Below are 20,251 nucleotides of genomic sequence, written 5' to 3' on the forward strand. Positions count from 1 at the left end.
CGCTCTCACCCTCCAAAAATACTTCCTCTTAACCCTCATCTTTCAAGTAACAATGAGTGTGTTTGAAATGCGCTGTTTACACATGCTTAAATGTAGTGTTTGTGTGTTTGTGAACATGTATCTGAAGCCCTATTAACCAGATGAATCTTACACTTGTTTCGTGTTAAACCGTGGACCGAATGGACTGACAGTCAAAGATTTTGTGTGTGCTGCTGTGCAAAATTCTTCTGGAACATTCTTCATCTCCTCTTTAAAAGCCGTTGATGTGACAGTAGGCCTCCAGGCTGGAGAAGAGGATGTAGAGGAACCACAGACCCAGGAACAGGAGGGTGGTCAGGAGGCGGGACCCCTTCGGGCCGCCGAGCTCTCCGCCGATGGAGGGCCGGCGTCTGAACAATAGCACGGACATGCAGATGAACGCGAAGATGGTGAAGAGCGTGACGGAGAACGCCAGTGATCCAGGATCCACCTGGAACTCCTTTCCTTTGATTCTCCAGTACACGGCAGCCACTGACCACGCCACTCCGATCCCCAGGAACACGTTAACTGCGTTGCTGCCAGTGACATTTCCAACCGATGCGTCCGCATGCTGGTCCTGTATGGCAGCCACTTTGCTAGCAAAGGTGTCTGGGGGAGGAAAAAGTGGAAAATGTGGGTCATACACCTTCAAGCACACACAAACAAACACACAGACAGAAAGACAATCGCCCTCCCAGAAAATGTTTCTTATCCATCCATCCATCTATTCGCTTCCACTTCTCCTTTTCAGGGTCACGGGGGGCGCTGGAGCCTATCCCAGCTGTCATAGGGCGAGAGGCAGGGTACACCCTGGACAGGTCACACAGAGACAGACAACCATTCGCACTCAGCTTCACTCCCGCATTCACACCTGTGGACAATTTAGATTAAACAATTAACCTATCCCCACAAACTGCATGTCTTTGGACTGTGGGAGGAAGCCGGAGTAATGTTTTTAATAGAAAGCAATTAGATGATTCCAAAGAGACAAACAATGACCAAAAAGATACAAAAAAAAAGAAAAAAAAACAACTGCAAAGGTACAAAATGATTGACAGAAACTCAAAGCAACTACAGAGAGATCCAAAATTACTTTAATGAGGCTCAAAGCTTGTGTCCAATAAGATATAAAATAATTTAGAGACACAAAAATGACAAAAAAGTGACTAAAAACAACTAAAAAGATATAAACTGACAAATAGACACAAAATGGCCAGAAAGACAAACAAATCACCACTATTCTTATTGTATATATTGTATATCATATTCCTCTGTTCCCTGTCTCTCTTGCTGCATTGAGCATGTGTATGACAAAAGAATTTACCTCGGGATAAATAAAGTTCTTCTTATCTTATCTTACAAAACAAAAGATACAAATAAATGATTATAAACAGATGCAAAAAAGCAAAATGGCTGAAAGACACAAAACAACTACAAAGAGTTACAAGTTACAAAGTGACACTACATGCACTCATAAATCTGGGTATTCTCCCATAATCCATCAAAAACTCCTTTCTGCCTTTTCTTTCTCTCACACAGTGAAACGGGACATTTACTCACCTGGAATGGAAGTTCCCAGCGCCACAAACACCACGGCGGTCACGGTGTCCCGCAGCCCCACAGTGCAGCCGAAATGTGATGCCAAATCCCCGATGATGGCGGTGAGGAGGCCGATGACGCTGATGGACACGAAGAAGCAGGCCCAGCCGTTCCAGTACTCTGTTGGTGGGACGCAGGCGAACAGAACCTTCCAGAAGACAGTGAGGAAATGCATGACGTAGTCATAACAAGATGGAAGGCGCTCCTCACGACCTTCCTCCTCGTCATCATCGCCATCACCTGGAAGAGCCAAACACACAGTGATATTTTTTACAGGTTACGAACAGCATGGAGATCATACTACTCAGAGTACTCAGGGGGTTTGGACCCAGTACGTGACCTGGGTTTACGCTGTCACGAGGAAGGTCTTTTTGATTCTGTAGGTGATGTGTGGGATTCATGTCCTGCCAGTTTCATGGCGTGGCAGGATATTAATCCCATAAATGTGCTGTTGCAGTCGTAGCTCTCTAACCCTGAAGTGACCAAACTATCTTAGCACCTTAAAGGACAGAGCGGCCTTTGACTTTTGTACAGGAACACTTTAAAAAATCTTTATCATACTTTTACTGGGTCCTTTATCTATTATATATTTCTTAAATGTTGAAATGTTAAAGAAATAAGCTTATTTGAACAGTCATCATCTCTTACTTCATACAAACCAGATTAAAAAAAAAAAAAAAATCTTATATTTAACATAACAAAATACAATGAAAACAAAACCCATCACGGTAAAAACACATTTTTCATTATCCACTCCATAACAGGGGCTAATTCCTGTAAAAAGCTATGAAAAGTTGTAGAATTAGACAAATTAATGATATAGGAAACATTTTTATAATAGAAATTTCACAGCTACACATAGAAATATGCTTCAAGGAATACAGTTAGCTGACTGTCTGCAGAGATCTGTTACTTCCACTAGATGGTGGCCTTCACTTACAAATCTGACCTCCACCGACCCTTCGTGCCTGAAAAAGGCAGCTATTTAAAATATTAGACTTATTATTTTTCTTACACTACAGACTAGAAGCATGCTAATATATTTTACTGATTAGAGGAGCAGTTTACAGCAACATTTGGTGCTTTGTTTTTAGGGATTGAATTATGTCTAATTCAAGCATCTTTTTCTCATTTAGCATAATTTACCTGCGATGTTGTTACGGTTTTACATTTCAGTTAAATCACACTGTCACACAGAATTCAATGACAGACAGAGAGATTGGTGTTTCCATAAGAACAGATGACTCTATTTTCTTCAATGTGTTTTTTCTATACAACATTTACAGATCAATGCCTTTGGAAGTGACACAATAAAACAACAACATTACAAGCTAGCATGTTTTTGTACATGTGACATGCTGGAGATGCTGTCTGAATCCAAGAAGAGGAAACGGCACACACTGGGCTACAGGGACCGGTAGAGGTGGGTGTAGGACTAGACAATAATGATGATTAAACACCTCAGCGACCCTGGGTAAGGTGTTCCCACAGCTCTGCTGCTACCCTGCTCTCTCTCGCTAAGGGCAACGTCTCTGTGATGAATCAGCTGTTTATGTGCTTGAGAAGAGGAATGAATCTTTTCTTTTTTATCTGACTAATTTTTGGGGCGAAGATACAATGTAACAAATGCACGCTGAGTACATACTGTGTGTAAAAATAGATGTAGCAACCAGGTCTGGAAAATAAAGCCTTTCTTTTAAATGAAATTCTTTTAAATCACCAGAAAGCTGGGAACTCTTGAGGTTGAAGAAAGGAGACTTGTACATGAGCTCCCTCACCTTCCTGATGCGTTTATGCTCTTAATTGGTAATTTTAGATGACAACACAAAGAACATGAAGGTCATTTTGTAGCATTTGAGGATAGAGGATAAAGCAAGGTATGCTTCATCAAGGGATTTACAAGTCACCCACATATGAAGACACAGTGTCACTTTGATTCTAACTCCGATCCACCCCTCCCTTAGCTGATGATGCCACAACGGTGACGTCACAGTATATCTTTTATATACAATCTGTGATCCTGGTATAAGGCCCCGCCTTGGTAAAATCCCCCTTTTACCCACAACATTTGATCAGTCTTCTCCTTCAGTGAAATTCATCTGGCAGCTTTTAAACAGCCAATGTCAGTATCTTCCAAAGCAAAGCTGGGAAAACTCTGCATCTCATTATTAAAACAAAACACAAAGAGGGCAGACTTCATGTTGCCTGAGTGATTTTGAGTTCACTGTTTTGAGCACATTAAAAGGTGATTGGACATTTTTTAACATGAGTTCTGGCTTAATGTGGAGATAGTTAACTTGCCAGTGAACACAGACAGGAAGCTGTATTACAGCTGATGGTGCTCAAGTCTGAACAGCTGTTGAACTATAGCTGTGTTAAACATCCCTGTAAGCGGGAGCCCAGGGAGGGAACTTCCCCTCCTATCTATCTATATTAAATCTTACTATTACTGACCAGACTGGTAACCACTGAGCATCTTAACTGGGAGGAGTGATTTTCTGTGTATCCTACCAAGAGACTGTAACTTGGCTAAATTCTAGTCATCAAATGAAAACTTGTGCATACAAATCTGAGTTACCAAAACTGTCTTCCTGAAGAATCTTTAATAAAAAAAAAAAGACGATGCAAACAATCAGGTGTCGGTAGCTAACAAGGCTTTGTTCAGGCTGGCGTAACATTAATACCAGTCTGCTGGCTGGGTGAAAGCTCACTCATTCAGCAGCCTCCTTCTATCCTAATCCTGTGCTGTCTTATAGCTATACACACATTAGGCCAGACAGTCTACATGAATTACACCAGCATGAAGCAACATTACAGTAGCACTCCTATCTCTACTTGAACCTAGTAGTAGTGGACTAATTGGGTAATGACACGGTTTTGTAATTGTGTCCCTGTACACCTAATGGTGGATTTTAAAACATAATCAAGATGTGACTGAAGTGCAAATGTTGGGGCTTTAGTGTAAAAAAAGGGATCAACAGCTTTTCTTTTAGTTTCATTCGTTTACAAAATGCTAAAACGTCAATTTAATTCATTATGAATCAAGTCGATGTGTCACAGCAGTCTGCGTGAGGGTGTGGATCAATTTTTAAAGCACAGTAGACTCTTTAATGGCACTTTTACAGATGGCCAAAATCAAAATCATTGTTACGTGTCTGCAGGCTGCACGTTTTCTTTCCCTCTCCTTTTGTTTGCCATTTTCTCAGGTACACAGACTGCAGGCTGGTGTCAATTTGGGGATTTCCAGCTAATTAGAGGAAGGAGGCTTTGATTGGACAAACCAGGAGTGCACACCTTGATAAGGAGACTCACCTGTGGCTGGGGGCAGATCTATCTTCCTTGCTTAGAATTGTTTGGCACATGTGTAGAGTGCTGCTGGTGTATTTCATTTGTTTGAAGGTTGTGGTTTGAGTAAAGAGGAGTAGCTAAGTCTGGGGACCCCATACACCTACTCACATGGAGTCCTTTCTGTTAGAAACACTAGATAAGTAGGTTGGTGTCATCCATGTTTTTTTTTGGCCCAACCTAACTGTGCAAATTCCCTGCTGACTCGGCCTCAGGATGTCTAGAGGCAAGAACCAAGCGCACCCAAATGAGCGCACCAGTGATCATGTGCGCATCACGCAGAGGGAGAGTGAGGGACGAAAAGCAGCAGCAGAGCATGGCAGTTGTATCGCAGTTTGTGTGATTCCGTGTGCGTTAATGAGACTGTAAGTGTTATTGCCTTTGACAGGTTAACTGGTATGATAATAGTTATAGTTGTTTGTGTATGTTTAAGCTAAAGTTATGCCTCAGTACACTGCTACCACGTTAGTAGGTTTATTTAATTATTTAATTAACTAGCACTAAGTTAATACCAGTGGCCAGAATCTCCCCCAATGATTATATCCCGCGGTTAAAGGATTTTTCTGTTGTTTATTGTTTAGTTTAGCTGTTGTTAGCTTGCCACATGCTTGCCTTAGTACTAGCAACTGGGAAGATATGTGCTATTTAGCCAACTTCTGGTCTTACGGCGACCCCTTGTGGACATTGTAAAATATTGCTGTGTCTGAGTAGATGATGTGTTCTGATTGTTGCTTGGTTGTCTTTGAGCCTGCTAATTATAGTGTTACCTGTTTCTGTTTCCAGACAACCATGCTTATAGTCACCGATACTGCACCTGCCACAATTATAAGTGCATATCTTCTGTGAAGCTTCATTAAAGACGGTGAACTAAACTCCTGGACTGCTGCAGTCTTTCTGACCGAAGACTTAGGCCAGACTTGTATACCCAGCACTTCCAGTATATATATATTCTATAAGTGGTCCTTCGAGCCGGATTATACAAGCTGCGCTATGGCTACACCCAGAGAGTTCAACGACAACCAGCCTGCACTGAGTCCCCGTCCCAGCAGGGTGCGACGCATTCCCGGACATCTGGAGGACTTTGAACTCACCTACCCAGCTCACCGTCTTTATAGTACCACAGTAAGACCAGCATCACCACTGACATCAACTTACGCAGCACCACTCAGCCCTGGGAGTTCCCCTAACTACCCTGCAGCTGGTCATTATGGTACGGCAAGTGCAGGGGAAAGATGGCAGGGGCTGGAAGCACGTTGGCAAACGATAAGCCAGCAGATGAAAGAACTTGAAGTGGAAATGGACAGGGTCAGATTGACTTCGTATCCACAGAGTGCACATCTGCCTCACCCTTCATACCGCTATGCAGCATTTCAGCCACATTACAGTAGCCTCCCCCATTTAGAACTGGGTTACCCTGTTCGGCCCCCCAGTCCAAGAGCTGCACCTAACATCCAGCACGAGGTTCTGCACGCTCCAACACAAGCCCCTGCTCCTCAAGTGCAGGTTGACACTGCTGCATCAAACCCAAAACCTGCTTCAGAAGCAATGTCGGTACCAGCCCCCGCATCCACGGCTCCTTCAGCCTGCTCGCCGCCGTGGCTAACACAGCCTGCATTGCCCTTCTCACTACCTCCTGCTTCTCTAATGATGCCTCAGCCAGTGTCCCCTATCACACCGCAGCCAGAACCACATGTGCCTCCGCCAGTGTCCCCTACCACACCGCAGCCAGAACCACATGTGCCTCCGCCAGTGTTCCCTATCACACCGCAGCCAGAACCACATGTGCCTCCGCCAGTGTTCCCTATCACACCGCAGCCAGAACCACATGTGCCCCCGCCAGTGCCCTCTACCACACCGTTACAGCCTGAGCATGTCCCGCCAGAGCAGCAGTATGATGCACTCCCCAGGGCCTGGCAGTCTGCTCCACTGCCATATCCACCTGTGCATCATCCTAGAAGACCCCGTGGTCAGCACTATTATCCAACACCTCACCCAGTAGATAGTTCACATCAGCCGAGTATGATGGAGATGGCGATTGCTTCATCATTTGGCATTCCTAAACCCAAACTGACTGTATTCAGCTCAGGGAAAGAGAGTGATTTTCTTATGCTCAAAAAGGGTCTAGACAGCTTACTTGGTCCGCACAAGCATTTAAGTGAAGACTATAAGTATCAGATCCTGCTTGACCATCTCACATTCCCCTCGGCACTTCAAGTGGCAAAGAGGTATGTCAACAGTCAGACCCCATACACAAGTGCCATGCAAGCGCTCACGCAGAGGTACGGACAGCCAAGGCAGCTAGTGCAGGGGGAACTGAAGGCCATTCTGAATTCCCCACCAGTCAGGGCTGGAGATTATCAAGCATTTGAGGACTTTGCTACCGCAGTTGGAACTCTGGTGGGAATGCTCAGCACCATGGAGGGCCCCTCATCGTCAGAGTTGAAGTGTGGGTCTCATGTGGACACCCTACTCACCAAACTCCCCACTAACTATCGAGATGCATTTGCTGAACATTGCTTTAATCGAGGAATTATCCAAAGTGGCAGTGATCGTACATACACTCTCCCTGATCTAGCGGAGTGGCTGGAAAGGAAGGCCCAGACATTGCAGGTGTCTCGCCAAATCACAAGCCCCTTCCCAGCTATACCAGCACATACTGAGTACAAGGACCGGAAAGCAGGGAGACAACAGAGGGTCAAACCTGCTACTATTCTGCTTGGGGTTCAGCAGGGATCGAAGCCCGCTAATCCTTCTCCGAGCCCTGCCACTGTACCACACCTGAAGAAGAGGGACCGTTTCAAGCCCTTCTGTCCTTATTGTAATAACCAGGAGCACTACCTCAATGCCTGTGCTGACTTTGCCACGCTAACCTGTACTGCCAGAGCTACCTGGATAAAAGAGAAAAAACGATGTTGGAAATGTGGGAGAGGACATTCCCCAGTAAACTGCACTCTGAAGAAGCCCTGTGCAACATGTGGAGAACAACATCTGCACATACTACATGAAGTTGCTTTTTTTTTTTTTTTTTTTTTTTTAATAAATAGGACAGGGGGAATGAATGAGAGAGAGAGGGGGAGAGAAAGAAAGAAAACCAAAGGGGAGAAGAGACGGTGAGAAGGGGGGGGAAGAGAGACAAAAAAAAAAAAAACTCCTGGGTCACCTGTATGGAGAAAAAACAAACAAACAAACAAACAAACAAACAAACAGAGGAGACAGCAAACAACAAAGAGCAACATAATAATAGAGAAAACAAAGCACCATCACAATAAACTAGCTAGTCATAGATATCAGTATTTACTAAGTAATAAACAATATTGTGCAGCACGCAAGATAGACAGCGCACAGTGTGCTTTGAGGCAGCAGCCAAGAAAGCTTTAGTCCGCGTCTGTGAATACCCATGTGTGCATACCTGTGTGGATCAGCATGCTTGCATTCCAAAGGTTTCTCCATGTAATGATCTGCTAGGGAGTGTGGGGGGGCCTCAGCCCCGTCCTCCAGGGTGTGAAGCGGGTATGGAGGAGATCAAAACTCCAGACATCCAGAGGCCCCCAGAACACAAAAGACCATGGAAGACCAACAGAGGGGCAGCCGCGCCACTGTTCCAGTAAGAGCTGAGGAGAGTCCCAGATGAGGGCTCACTCAGCAGCCGCGGAGCAGAAGCCAGGGGGGGTTGCAGTGACGCGCCCGTGAGCTCCGCCGGCCCCCAGCTGCGCCTGAGTGACCGAGCCCTAGGCCGAGAGGCCGGGGGCACCCCACCTCCAAAGGGGGCCCGAGCGAGCCCCAGGCCCCAGGCCCCGACAAGCGGCCGCCAAGGAGTGAGCCGGTGTGTACCCGGACGCCCACCCCCAGACACAAAGAACCACCAACACACCGACACCTGAGGGAGTCCGCCACCGGCAGGGGAAGTGGTGGTGGGTGGAGATAGGCCTCCAAACCTTGGAGGGCCTGAGGTGTCCCCAGAGAGGTGGCGTCTGATACCCAACCTGACATATAGACACAGACATACAGGCACACACAGACACAAACATCCATTCCCACCCTCATGCTCTCATATGCACTCACTCCACACTCAACCAACGTGGAGACAGACATAAAGAGACGCTGTACACACAATCACACTCCCCAAGCGTACTCTACAATCCGGGTCTAGGTACCCTTGCCCCTGGAGGGGGGAATTGCACCCAGACCCAGGTGGTGTTACCCTTTTCCCTGCGGTGGGGAGAGGCAGACCACCCCGACTCCGCAGCAGCAGGGAGGCCCCACACCCCAGACCGCAGTCGGACGGCCAACTCCTCCTACTAGCCCTCCCGCTCCAGCAGGCCGCAGAGAATGGGGGTGGGAGAAGACTCCAAACCTCCCTCCACCCGCTCATTGTAGTGTTGATGCATATGTGTTCTAAGGTGCAATTAAAACCCAGGAGGGCATGGAGCTACCTGCCAAGGAGCAGCAGGTAAGCGCATAGTCCCTCCTGCTAACCCTCAATGACTAAGTGTATTTAAAATTGAGAGGTGGGCAACGGCTACATGAAGTTGCTACTGCTGAGAGCATCCTGACCGTGAATACGTCCTCTAACATGGTTTTCTTGGACCAAGTCAGCCATTCTGGGCGAGTAATGCTAAAGGTTGTCCCCGTGCGGTTGCATAATGGGGAGAAAACACTGGACACATATGCTGTCCTGGATGATGGCTCTGAAAGAACAATCATACTACCTGCTGCCATCCATCACCTTGGCCTTGTTGGAACAGAAGAGATTCTGTCCCTCAGGACGATTCGACAAGAAATCGTACAGCTGAAGGGAGCCACTGTATCCTTTCAGGTGTCAGGTATGACAAACCAGGGAGTGAAATACGACATTCACCAGGCTTTTACAGCCGCCGAAGTAACTCTGGCAGAGCAATCACGTGCCGCTGACCTCCTGACACAACGATACAAACACTTGAGAGGCTTATCCCTGCAGTCTTTTGACAAAGTCCAGCCCCTGCTACTTATCGGTTCTGATAACCCTCACCTGATAATACCTACCCAGCCTGTGCGTACCGGTCCAGTTGGTGGCCCAGTGGCTGTGTGCACAATGCTGGGGTGGGCGATTCAGGGACCAGCAAGCTTTTTGCAGCAATCAACAGATGAGAGAAGCTGTCTGCATTTGCCCACTCTCTCCTCCTCAGATGAGCTGCATCAACACGTCCAGAGACTCTGGCAGCTGGACACCCTACCCTTCCACACCAACAAGGAGGTGACGCGATCAGGCGAAGATAAAGCAGCCATAGAACGACTGGAGCAAGGGACTGTCCGGGTCACCGTCGATGGAGTGGCTCGCTATGCTACTCCACTGCTGCGAAGAAAGAATGCACCTGTTCTTCGGGCACCTCCCACAGCTGTGATGGCACTCCTCAGAGCGACAGAGCGACGTTTGTGTAACAGTCCAGATCAAGCTGCTGTCTACAATGAGGAAATCCACAAGTTGGAGAAAGCTGGTTATGTAGTAAAGATCAGCATGAATGAGGTGAGCAGCTCTGCGGAATCATGGTTTATCCCGCACCACATGGTGTACCACAACAACAAGCCCAGAATCGTCTTCAACTGCTCCTTTAACTACAGGCAAGCTTCACTTAACAAGAACCTGCTTCCAGGCCCGGTTCTTGGGTCAACACTGCTTGACGTGCTGTTGAGATTTAGAGAGTATGCTGTAGCTATCAGTGGGGATATTCGTGGCATGTTCCATCAAGTGCGTCTTCTGCCTGAGGACCAGCCACTTCTACGCTTCTTGTGGCGAGATGGGGAGAGGGAGCGCAGCCCAGACGTGTACGAGTGGCGTGTCCTTCCTTTCGGGACCACATGTAGCCCATGCTGTGCTACATATGCCCTGCAGCGCCATGTAAAGGATCACAGCAAAGACAATGGAGAAGTACTGCACTCTGTGCTCCATGCATTCTATGTGGATAACTGCTTACAGTCTCTACAGTCTCAGACGCAGGCAAAATACCTGATAGACAAGATGAGAGCCCTCCTTGCCAGTGGAGGATTTGAGATAAGGCAGTGGGCTAGCAACGCACCTGAGGTTATCTCTCACCTACCAACTGAAGCCAAATCAACTGAGTGTGAGTTATGGCTAACCACTAGCAAGACTGATCCAGAAGAGTCTTCCCTTGGTCTCCTGTGGCGCTGCAGCTCTGACACATTGGGATACAAGCACCGTGCCATTCCACGTACTGCACCAACCCTGAGATATGTTTACAGAGTACTGGCAAGCCAATATGACCCATTAGGTTATATCATACCCTTTACAACACGAGCCAAGGTTCTAGTTCATGCACTCTGGAAGAAGGAGAGGGGTTGGGATGAGCTGATTGCTGACGAGCTCCTGTCCGTGTGGTTAGCATGGGAAAGTGAGCTGCCATACCTGCCAAACCTCAGCTTGCCAAGGTGTTACACTCCTGGTATCTCGGCTGGGAGCCCTGTGAACCTACACATCTTCTGTGATGCCTCAGAGAGAGCCTATGGTGCGGTTGCATACCTGAGAGTAGAGGCTGACAGCAATGAAGTTAAAGTGGCATTTGTGATGACCCGATCTCGCGTGGCACCCAAAAGGCAGCTTTCAATACCTCGCCTGGAACTTTGTGCTGCCCTAGCAGGAGCACAGTTAGCCACAGTTCTGCAGACCGAGCTAACCCTGCCATTACAGACAACTACTCTGTGGACCGATTCGACCACTGTCCTCCACTGGATCCAGTCTGAATCCCAGCAGTATAAAGTGTTTGTGGGAACCCGAATAGCAGAGATTCAAGAGCTTGTTGGAGCTGAGAGCTGGAGATATGTTCCCTCTGAAGAGAACCCTGCTGATGACATCACACGTGGGAAATCCTTAAAGGATTTAATTAAGCCAAACCGCTGGACAGATGGCCCAGCATTCCTCCATCAGCCTCACGCTAGCTGGCCTACGCACCCCATAGTGAGCTCAGTGCAGGAGGAAGAGATCCGCGACACCACCTTCTGTGGCAACATTTCCACAAGCAGCCGCTGATACCTGATCTGACCCAGTTCAAATCCTGGACTGAGCTGGTACATGTCACATATCACGCCCTCCACGGGGCGGCCGCTCTACCCATGACTGCCTCCAGTCAAAGGGAGGCAGAAATTGCCCTACTGAAAAGGTCACAAAGTGAGAGTTTCCCAGCAGAGTTGGCTGCATTGCAGTCAGGTAAACCTATCAGCCCTAACAGTCGCTTACTGTCGCTTTCACCTGAATTAGACCATACTGTAGGGTTGATCAGAGTTGGAGGTCGGCTCCGGAGGGCTGAAAATCTGAAAGAGGACACCATCCATCCTATAGTTCTTGCACCAGACCACCCTGTCACAACGCTGTTAGTGCAGGACTATGATAACCGTCTGTTACATGCAGGTCCTGACCGTATATTTGCAGAGATGAGGAGGACCTACTGGATACTTCGCGGCCGACAGATCATCAAGAGGCATCAACGCAGCTGTGTGGAATGTTGTAAATGGCGCAGCAAACCAGTCACTCCCCAGATGGCCGACCTACCAGCTGCACGATTACGCATCACTAAACCACCATACTGGTCCACTGGAGTCGACTGCTTTGGTCCTTACACCATAAAAATAGGACGGAGGCATGAGAAAAGGTGGGGTATTATCTTTAAATGTCTGACCACCAGATGCGTACATCTAGACCTTTTGTGCAGCATGAACACAGGTTCATTCTTGCTTGCTCTTCGGCGCTTTGTGGCAAGGAGGGGAAAACCCTTTGAGATTCTCTGTGATCGTGGCACCAACTTCAGAGGAGGAGAGAGGGAGCTCAGAGAAGATTTTGCTGCCATGGAACCAGTTTTGAAGCAACAGCTCGCTGAACAGAGTATTGATTTCAAATTCAATCCACCACTTGCTCCACATTTTGGAGGCACCTGGGAGAGGGAAATCAAGTCGGTCAAAGCTTCCCTGCGTGTTGTCCTGAAAGACCAAGCTGTCCCAGAAGAAGTGCTGATGACTATGCTCGTAGAAGTGGAGGGTATTCTTAACTCGAAACCCCTTGGTTATGCAACATCAGACATTGCGGACCCAGATCCCATTACTCCTAACCTTCTGCTTATGGGGCGGAGAGATGCATCCCTACCACAAGCAGTGTACAGCAAGAGTGACCTACTGGGACACCGCCGCTGGAGACACAGCCAAGTGCTTGCCGACCATTTCTGGGTTCAGTTTACTCGCAATTACCTACCTAACCTTCAGCTTCGTCACAAGTGGTGCATCAGTACCCCAGATCTCACAGTAGATCGAGTGGTCATTGTGATTGACCCACAGCTCCCAAGAGCCCTGTGGCCAGTTGGGCGGGTAACTAAAGTAATCTCCAGTGATGATGGCAAGATACGCACAGCTGAGGTTGACATCAAAGGAGTTAAATACATTCGCCCCGTGACTAAACTCATTACTCTTCCAAAAATGCCAGAGAACTGAAGGGGTGTATATATATATATATATATATATATATATATATATATATATATTATCCAGCAGGGACATTTGTGTTCTGCAAATTCCCTTAGTGAATTTGGGGGCGGCTGTGCAAATTCCCTGCTGACTCGGCCTCAGGATGTCTAGAGGCAAGAACCAAGCGCACCCAAATGAGCGCACCAGTGATCATGTGCGCATCACGCAGAGGGAGAGTGAGGGACGAAAAGCAGCAGCAGAGCATGGCAGTTGTATCGCAGTTTGTGTGATTCCGTGTGCGTTAATGAGACTGTAAGTGTTATTGCCTTTGACAGGTTAACTGGTATGATAATAGTTATAGTTGTTTGTGTATGTTTAAGCTAAAGTTATGCCTCAGTACACTGCTACCACGTTAGTAGGTTTATTTAATTATTTAATTAACTAGCACTAAGTTAATACCAGTGGCCAGAATCTCCCCCAATGATTATATCCCGCGGTTAAAGGATTTTTCTGTTGTTTATTGTTTAGTTTAGCTGTTGTTAGCTTGCCACATGCTTGCCTTAGTACTAGCAACTGGGAAGATATGTGCTATTTAGCCAACTTCTGGTCTTACGGCGACCCCTTGTGGACATTGTAAAATATTGCTGTGTCTGAGTAGATGATGTGTTCTGATTGTTGCTTGGTTGTCTTTGAGCCTGCTAATTATAGTGTTACCTGTTTCTGTTTCCAGACAACCATGCTTATAGTCACCGATACTGCACCTGCCACAATTATAAGTGCATATCTTCTGTGAAGCTTCATTAAAGACGGTGAACTAAACTCCTGGACTGCTGCAGTCTTTCTGACCGAAGACTTAGGCCAGACTTGTATACCCAGCACTTCCAGTATATATATATTCTACACTAACTGTCCCTTTCTCCCCCATATTTGTTGTATGAAGTTTGGTTATTGTTTTTGTGAGAAAGCTGCCATTAAACTTGTTTCTGTTTATAAAACTTGTACCGAGTATCTGGAGTTGTTGTGTTACCCCCTCCTGCCCTCGAGGAGGCGTAACAATCCTAAACTTCAGATGATCCTCGGTCACACTCACAGCTTCTGCTTAGACTGGCTGACTGTGTCGTTAAAGGGGGGAGAGCGTCCATGTGACAGCTGTTTGTTCACTCTAGTAATGCGTCCACTGACAGACTCTCACAAACAGAGCTCACCTGCACTGACAGTGACCGCCTCCACAAACTGTTCCCTCCAGGAGTGTGTGCCGATAACCAGCGCCAAGTTGGTCTTCTTAATGAGCTTGTCAACAGTGCTCTGCCAATCACAAGCACAACACACTTCATTAGCAAGCAATTAAATCCAAGGATAGGTGACAAGAGTCACTCAGGTGAGATAGAGCTTGTTAGTCATGCTTTGTGCAGCTGAAGGGAAGAGGAGAAAAGTTTAGGGGGCCTTCAAAAACTCACACATATGAGTTTACCTGTCAGGAGGACGGTTTTGGCTTAAAAGTGCAGCCGGCAGGTGGGACGGCTCTAATAAAAGATGCTCCTGCGCTGCGTTATAGGAAGTGTTAGGAGGAAGACTATTTCTGGGCATTTGATTCAGTTTTGACAGTTACAGTGTATGAAAAAAGGATTTGCCCGCTCGTTTGTATTTCAGATCATCAAACACAATGTAACATAAAGCTAGGCAAAGGAAACCTGAGTAAATGCAAAATGCAGTTTCATTTCATTTATTAAGGGGAAAAGCTCTGCACTCTGATTTTCATACTAACAGTGCTGACCATAAGGACAACCAACCAGATCCAGCTGACGGTTTACCTGCAAACTCTCACAGAAGCTGAACAGATGCATCATAAAGACGAGCTTTGTTTGTCTTTGTGATTTCTTACTTGCAAAGAATCTCGGGACCTTTTGCATATTAGGTGATCGTGTTAACCACGACCACCTAAATTAAATGACACTGTATTTAGTTACGAGTTGCGTAAGCTTTCATGACATCTGTCATATATGAAGTGAGGCCGACAAAGACACCACATCAGATATTTCACTCACTGCTGCATGTGTTACACATTTTTTTCTTTTTCTTTTCAGATTATTTAATTTTCCATATAATGACACACCCATCATCAGTTCGATTCAGTTAGAGGAGCTGTGTGTAGACCTCGAAGCCAAAACGTCAACATCTGGGCATCGATGATAAAATCGTCTCTGTATGATTGAAGTACGTGCAGTTTGTCTGCAGCTGCACAAACACATGAGGTAAAAGCTCAGTGTGCTCGGTCGAGTTTGGAGCTGTGAAACTCACTTCAGCAATTTAACCAGCAAACACAAGAAGGAGCAGATGATACAGTGCAAACATGCACACCTCTCCCACTGTTTTACATACTTCACAGTGACTGCGTTATTCCTCAAGGTCACTCACACTATCCACTAATGATGAGCGACAAGTACAATTTTATTTGATCACAAGGGGTTGGTTTAATCAAGCGGAGGATGACGATCTGGTGTCTCAGTGGACGGTGTTTGATGTGATGATGGAATGATGGCTCTCCTCCGTCGGCGTTGTTGATGTTTGTTCAGCGCTCGTTCCTCGTGTAATTAATCCTCAAACAAATCCAAGCTTCTGCTCGCGTTTAATTGGCTTAGAGTGAGACTGGTGTTTGAGTTGTTCGTGTCCTTCGTTGAGCTGACCTTATCTGCTTTGACACATTTTGTGTTAATTAGATTTCAGATCATTCAGAGGAAAGCATAAAAGCAAACAAGGTGTATTTCAGCGACTGCTTATTGTGACAGCACTTGTGTTATTCACTGCATTTAAGAAGGATTTTCATGATTTAAAACCTGTGAAACACCCACTGCTTACATAAGAGCTGATGATAACAGGAATTAAGAGAACTTGTTGATGGTTAAATTATTTAATTTTGTGTATTTCACACAGACTCAGACCTGTAATACAATAAAAACCTCCTAGCAAAACAGAAAATGGTCCTTTCACATGAGTGACCTGATACGATTCCTTAATTAAACGTTCGTGAAGTGTAATTAAAAATGACGGATTATCATCCATCCAAATGGTCCTTCTGCATGTTTGTCACCAGTAAACTAATCTAATGTTATTGCTTGGAGCATGCAGAAGGCAGAGGGCTTATGTGGAGGTGGTGGCTGCTTTTATTTGCTTAAAATACAACCTGAGCTCAGCCCAAAGCACCATGCAAATATCTGGACAGCTTGCAGAAGAAAGAAGCACACGGAGGATGCTTTGCAAACTCTGAGAGAGTCTGCATCCTCCGTGCGCCTCGACAGAGCTGCTATATTGAGGGCAACTCATGCATTTTCAATAATTTAAACCCACTTTAGACCGGCACACTGAGAGAGGGTTAAGACCGAGGTTTAACAATGTGAGAAAGAGCGTAAAGGTGGATTGCATAACTCTGCCAGGAGAGCACAGTTCCTTCTATTTAGCATTTGTTTTTGCCCTCAGAAATCAGTAAATTAACCTCTGTCTGCAGTGCAATGGAAATATCATGAGGTCAAAGAAAGATGTGAGGGAAAAGAGAGTCTCAGTGCACAGAAAATGCAACCTCTCTACTCTAAAGGCTTCTTCGTGATGTGACCGTAGATGCCTGCTGGGTTGATAACACCCTGAAGATTGTGACTCATGCGTGCATGCTCTCCCTGTGTCTGCATGTCCTCCAGCTTCCTTCCACAGATGAATAACGTGAATATTGGGTGATTGTAAATTGGTCGTAGGCATGAATGGTTGTGTCTCTCTCTCTCTGTGTTAGTGCAGCAGTAGACTGATAACTTCCATAGTGTACCCTGCTACTGGGCCTACAACAGCTCCAGCACCCGAGAGACTCTGAACTGGTAAGAACTGGTTAAGAAAATGAATGGATGGATCACCATAATTAACATTTACATGGTGGGATAGAATTATCTTCGTTTCTTTCATAAATAAAAGGTCCAGCAGATGCTAAAGGTGGTAATAGAAAAGCACTGAGCCACCTGTCCTTATAAATAAACAGTTGCCATGCTTATATGGAATATGTGCATGGCATGAGGTGTGTGTATAAAAAAGTGAAATTCATCAAAGTAATAAAATACAGACATTATTAGTTCACTTGAAATTAAAATAGCACAAAATAAAATGTTATTTACTCGCTGTCTCTGGACCTGTGGTGGCTCTGACTCACTCCTCCCGCCTAAACCAATTCTTAGTCCTAAGCCACTAAACACAACCCAGTCAGAGGAGCTGTAGGGCGAGCTGCAAGTTTGTAGCGTTCCCTTTGAGGCTTTTCAAAGTTAAAACCATGCAAAGGGTCATACATACACTCACTACATACGCTGGCACGGCTGGCAGCCTTAACCCAATTTCCCTCGGGATGAATAAAGTATGATCAAACGATCACTGCCCTCATTTAGGAACTACAACCCAACTGCTATGAAAGACTGTTGGAGTTTGTATTGAGGCCACAGGAGGAAAAGCCCTTTCTTGGAAACACTGAGGTGTGCATTTAAACTTGTTGCAAGTCAGCTTAGGTTTGTTGCGTTTCTTCTAATAACACTACAAATCTAGTGTTACAAAACAAGCCCACATCCTATCACACTCTGTCCTCTGCAGCTCCCTCAAACAACGTGCTGAGCTCTGCTTTATCCCAAATGGAGTTTCTATGCTGCTTCTTCTCCTTTCCTTTTTTTTAACTGCAATAAATAAATCAAGTGGAGTGATAAACGTTAAAGCTGCTGTGGGGCAATAATCAATAAGTCATCAATGTGTTAAATTTTAACACATTCAATAACTTCAATAAAAAAAAGACATGCAGCAATAAATTTATTTTTACTGCACAGAGAGGACAACGGTGTGACAGAGGAAGAAGAGAAGATGAATCATCACCTTGAACTCATACGACTCTTCAATGACCACCTCCAGACGGCTGTGCTCTCCCAGGATGGGCTTCCCCATCTCTGCTATCCTCCGAGCCTCCTCCTCCTCAGCAGTCATCTGCCCCTCTGTCCCCTCTGTGGAAGATGGATGTGAAGGAAAGAGAAGGGACAGCACAGTGAGACTGGCCTGAAACTAAGAAACTTGTAATGGTACTTCCACAATGAAGTGTTTTATTTTAAGGAGCACTTGTGCGCATCACCATGAGCCTGAAATACGAGTTTTTATGTGTCCGTGACAGATACCTGCGTGTGTGTGTGTGTGTGTGTGTGTGTGTGTGTGTGTGTGTGTGTGTGTGTGTGTGTGTGTGTCGCTCCATGGAGACAAAGGGTGGGTGGCAGAATATTTGTACCATATGTTCAGAGAAATACTAAAATAAAAAAATAATTTAAGGCATAAGCATGTCACATTATGTGAGTCAGTCTAAGGGATTTACATAAGAGTCATTCAATTCATATTTGATCAGAGTGGATTTTTTTAAAAACTGAAAACCCCAAAAGATTTTACTTTTGTCAGTTTTAGTTTCATTATTATCATAATCAAAATGATCATCTTCACCATCATAGATGTGGTGATTTAAGCTGCAGTGTTTCCAATTTTACTTACAATAAATAAACAACCTGGTTAACTCAAATTTTCTACCAGCATTAAAACCAGACCAACTGGGGCATAAATGTTTTTCAAACAGGTTAGGGTATGTTTCGGGTGGGGCTTGTACGGCTTAAAGTCAGTAATTCAAGTCAGTTTTAAAATGTTGATACCACAAACAGGTTGACTTGGTTTAAGTGGCAGGCAATAAACAGAATGGAACACACTGAAATGTGTTGAAATCACTGATTTGTTAGTGAATCCATTTCCGTCCTGGAGGAGTTTACTGTACATTTTTTCTTATGAAATTTAAGTTAATGACACTCTTTGTGGAAAACAGTGTTGCTTATGTAAACTATATTTCTGAAAAAATAAAATTGACCCATGAAACCCACATATTGAAACTTAAACCAACAGTTTTGGACTCAAAGATTTATTTTCCTGTGACCCAGAGCAAAAAAAAAAAATTAATTTTGCATAATAAATGACTTAAACAAATAACAAATAAAATTTATAACTGCACAAATCGACTCACTGTGCCTTTGTTATTAAAAAAAATAAATCAGTGTTAACAAATGGAAAATTAGTTATGTGAGGCCTTCCTCTTAACCAAGCAACATTGTTGCTTATGACTTATGAGGGGAGGAGCTAAAGCAGCTTGTTTGAGACTGTGGATAAGCCGAGGCTGCAGTATAGCCCTTCAGTTTAAGGATCATCATGAATGTTGACTCATGAAAAGCTTCTCCAGTGGAGTCTGATAATAAAACTAAGCAGCTGAAAATGAGCATAAACGGTCAACTTTAAGCCAAAACAACTCTAACATTTTTCTATGGCATAAATTCAGCTGGCTGAAACAATGCAAAATGCTAATAAGCTAAACCGTGTGCTTTATATACACACCTGCTTCAGTCTGAGAGAGAAAACACTAAAGAGCTTGCAGAAAGAGTTCATTTACGCTGACATATGGCTCAGTTTGGTTTACTGATCAACTGCCAACAGAGTGGCAACGGCAGCTACACCAACCAGAGTTCATCTTGGAGAAATAACCGAGAGCCAATCAGGGTTTGTATTACAGCCAACAATATTTTCCTTACACTAGAGACAGGTAGTAGCTGTCTGGGGGTTCACAGAGAGCTTGAGTTTAAGGCTCATTGTGTTTCGAGCGGGATTTACTCGCGTGGCCTTTCTGCTCAGAGAAAAGAAGAAAGGAAAGAGACGAGGATTAGACCTCCCCTCTCCACTTTATGGTGTATACATCTAATTCCAAAAAGGCTGAGAGCGCAAAGCAGCATATGGCAGTATTCACTGGCACTATTTCAAGCTG

General features: G+C 45.3%; 1 protein-coding gene across 11 annotated transcripts in view; it reads right to left on the reverse strand.

The window, feature by feature from the left end:
* Positions 1 to 250: 250 nt before the first annotated feature.
* The window catches only part of slc8a2b (solute carrier family 8 member 2b), a 59,767-nt gene continuing 39,766 nt past the window's right edge, over positions 251 to 20,251 (reverse strand). For 5 of the 11 annotated variants that reach the window (XM_085370403.1, XM_085370402.1, XM_085370408.1 and 2 more), the window contains 4 exons: positions 18,292 to 18,416; positions 14,610 to 14,709; positions 1,579 to 1,857; positions 251 to 627 (listed from right to left, as the gene is read on the reverse strand). In XM_085370403.1, coding sequence (XP_085226529.1) covers positions 251 to 627; positions 1,579 to 1,857; positions 14,610 to 14,709; positions 18,292 to 18,416 — 881 coding nt within the window. Of the gene's footprint in view, positions 628 to 1,578; positions 1,858 to 14,609; positions 14,710 to 18,255; positions 18,417 to 20,251 lie in introns of all 11 variants that reach the window. The other 6 variants (XM_085370406.1, XM_085370409.1, XM_085370411.1 and 3 more) reach the window with 4 other exon arrangements.

The sequence above is a fragment of the Diplotaxodon limnothrissa genome, linkage group LG14, assembly GCF_057381915.1.
Source record: "Diplotaxodon limnothrissa isolate DT_005_m linkage group LG14, D_limnothrissa_male_GT1.1, whole genome shotgun sequence".
Classification (NCBI taxonomy): Eukaryota; Metazoa; Chordata; class Actinopteri; order Cichliformes; family Cichlidae; genus Diplotaxodon; species Diplotaxodon limnothrissa.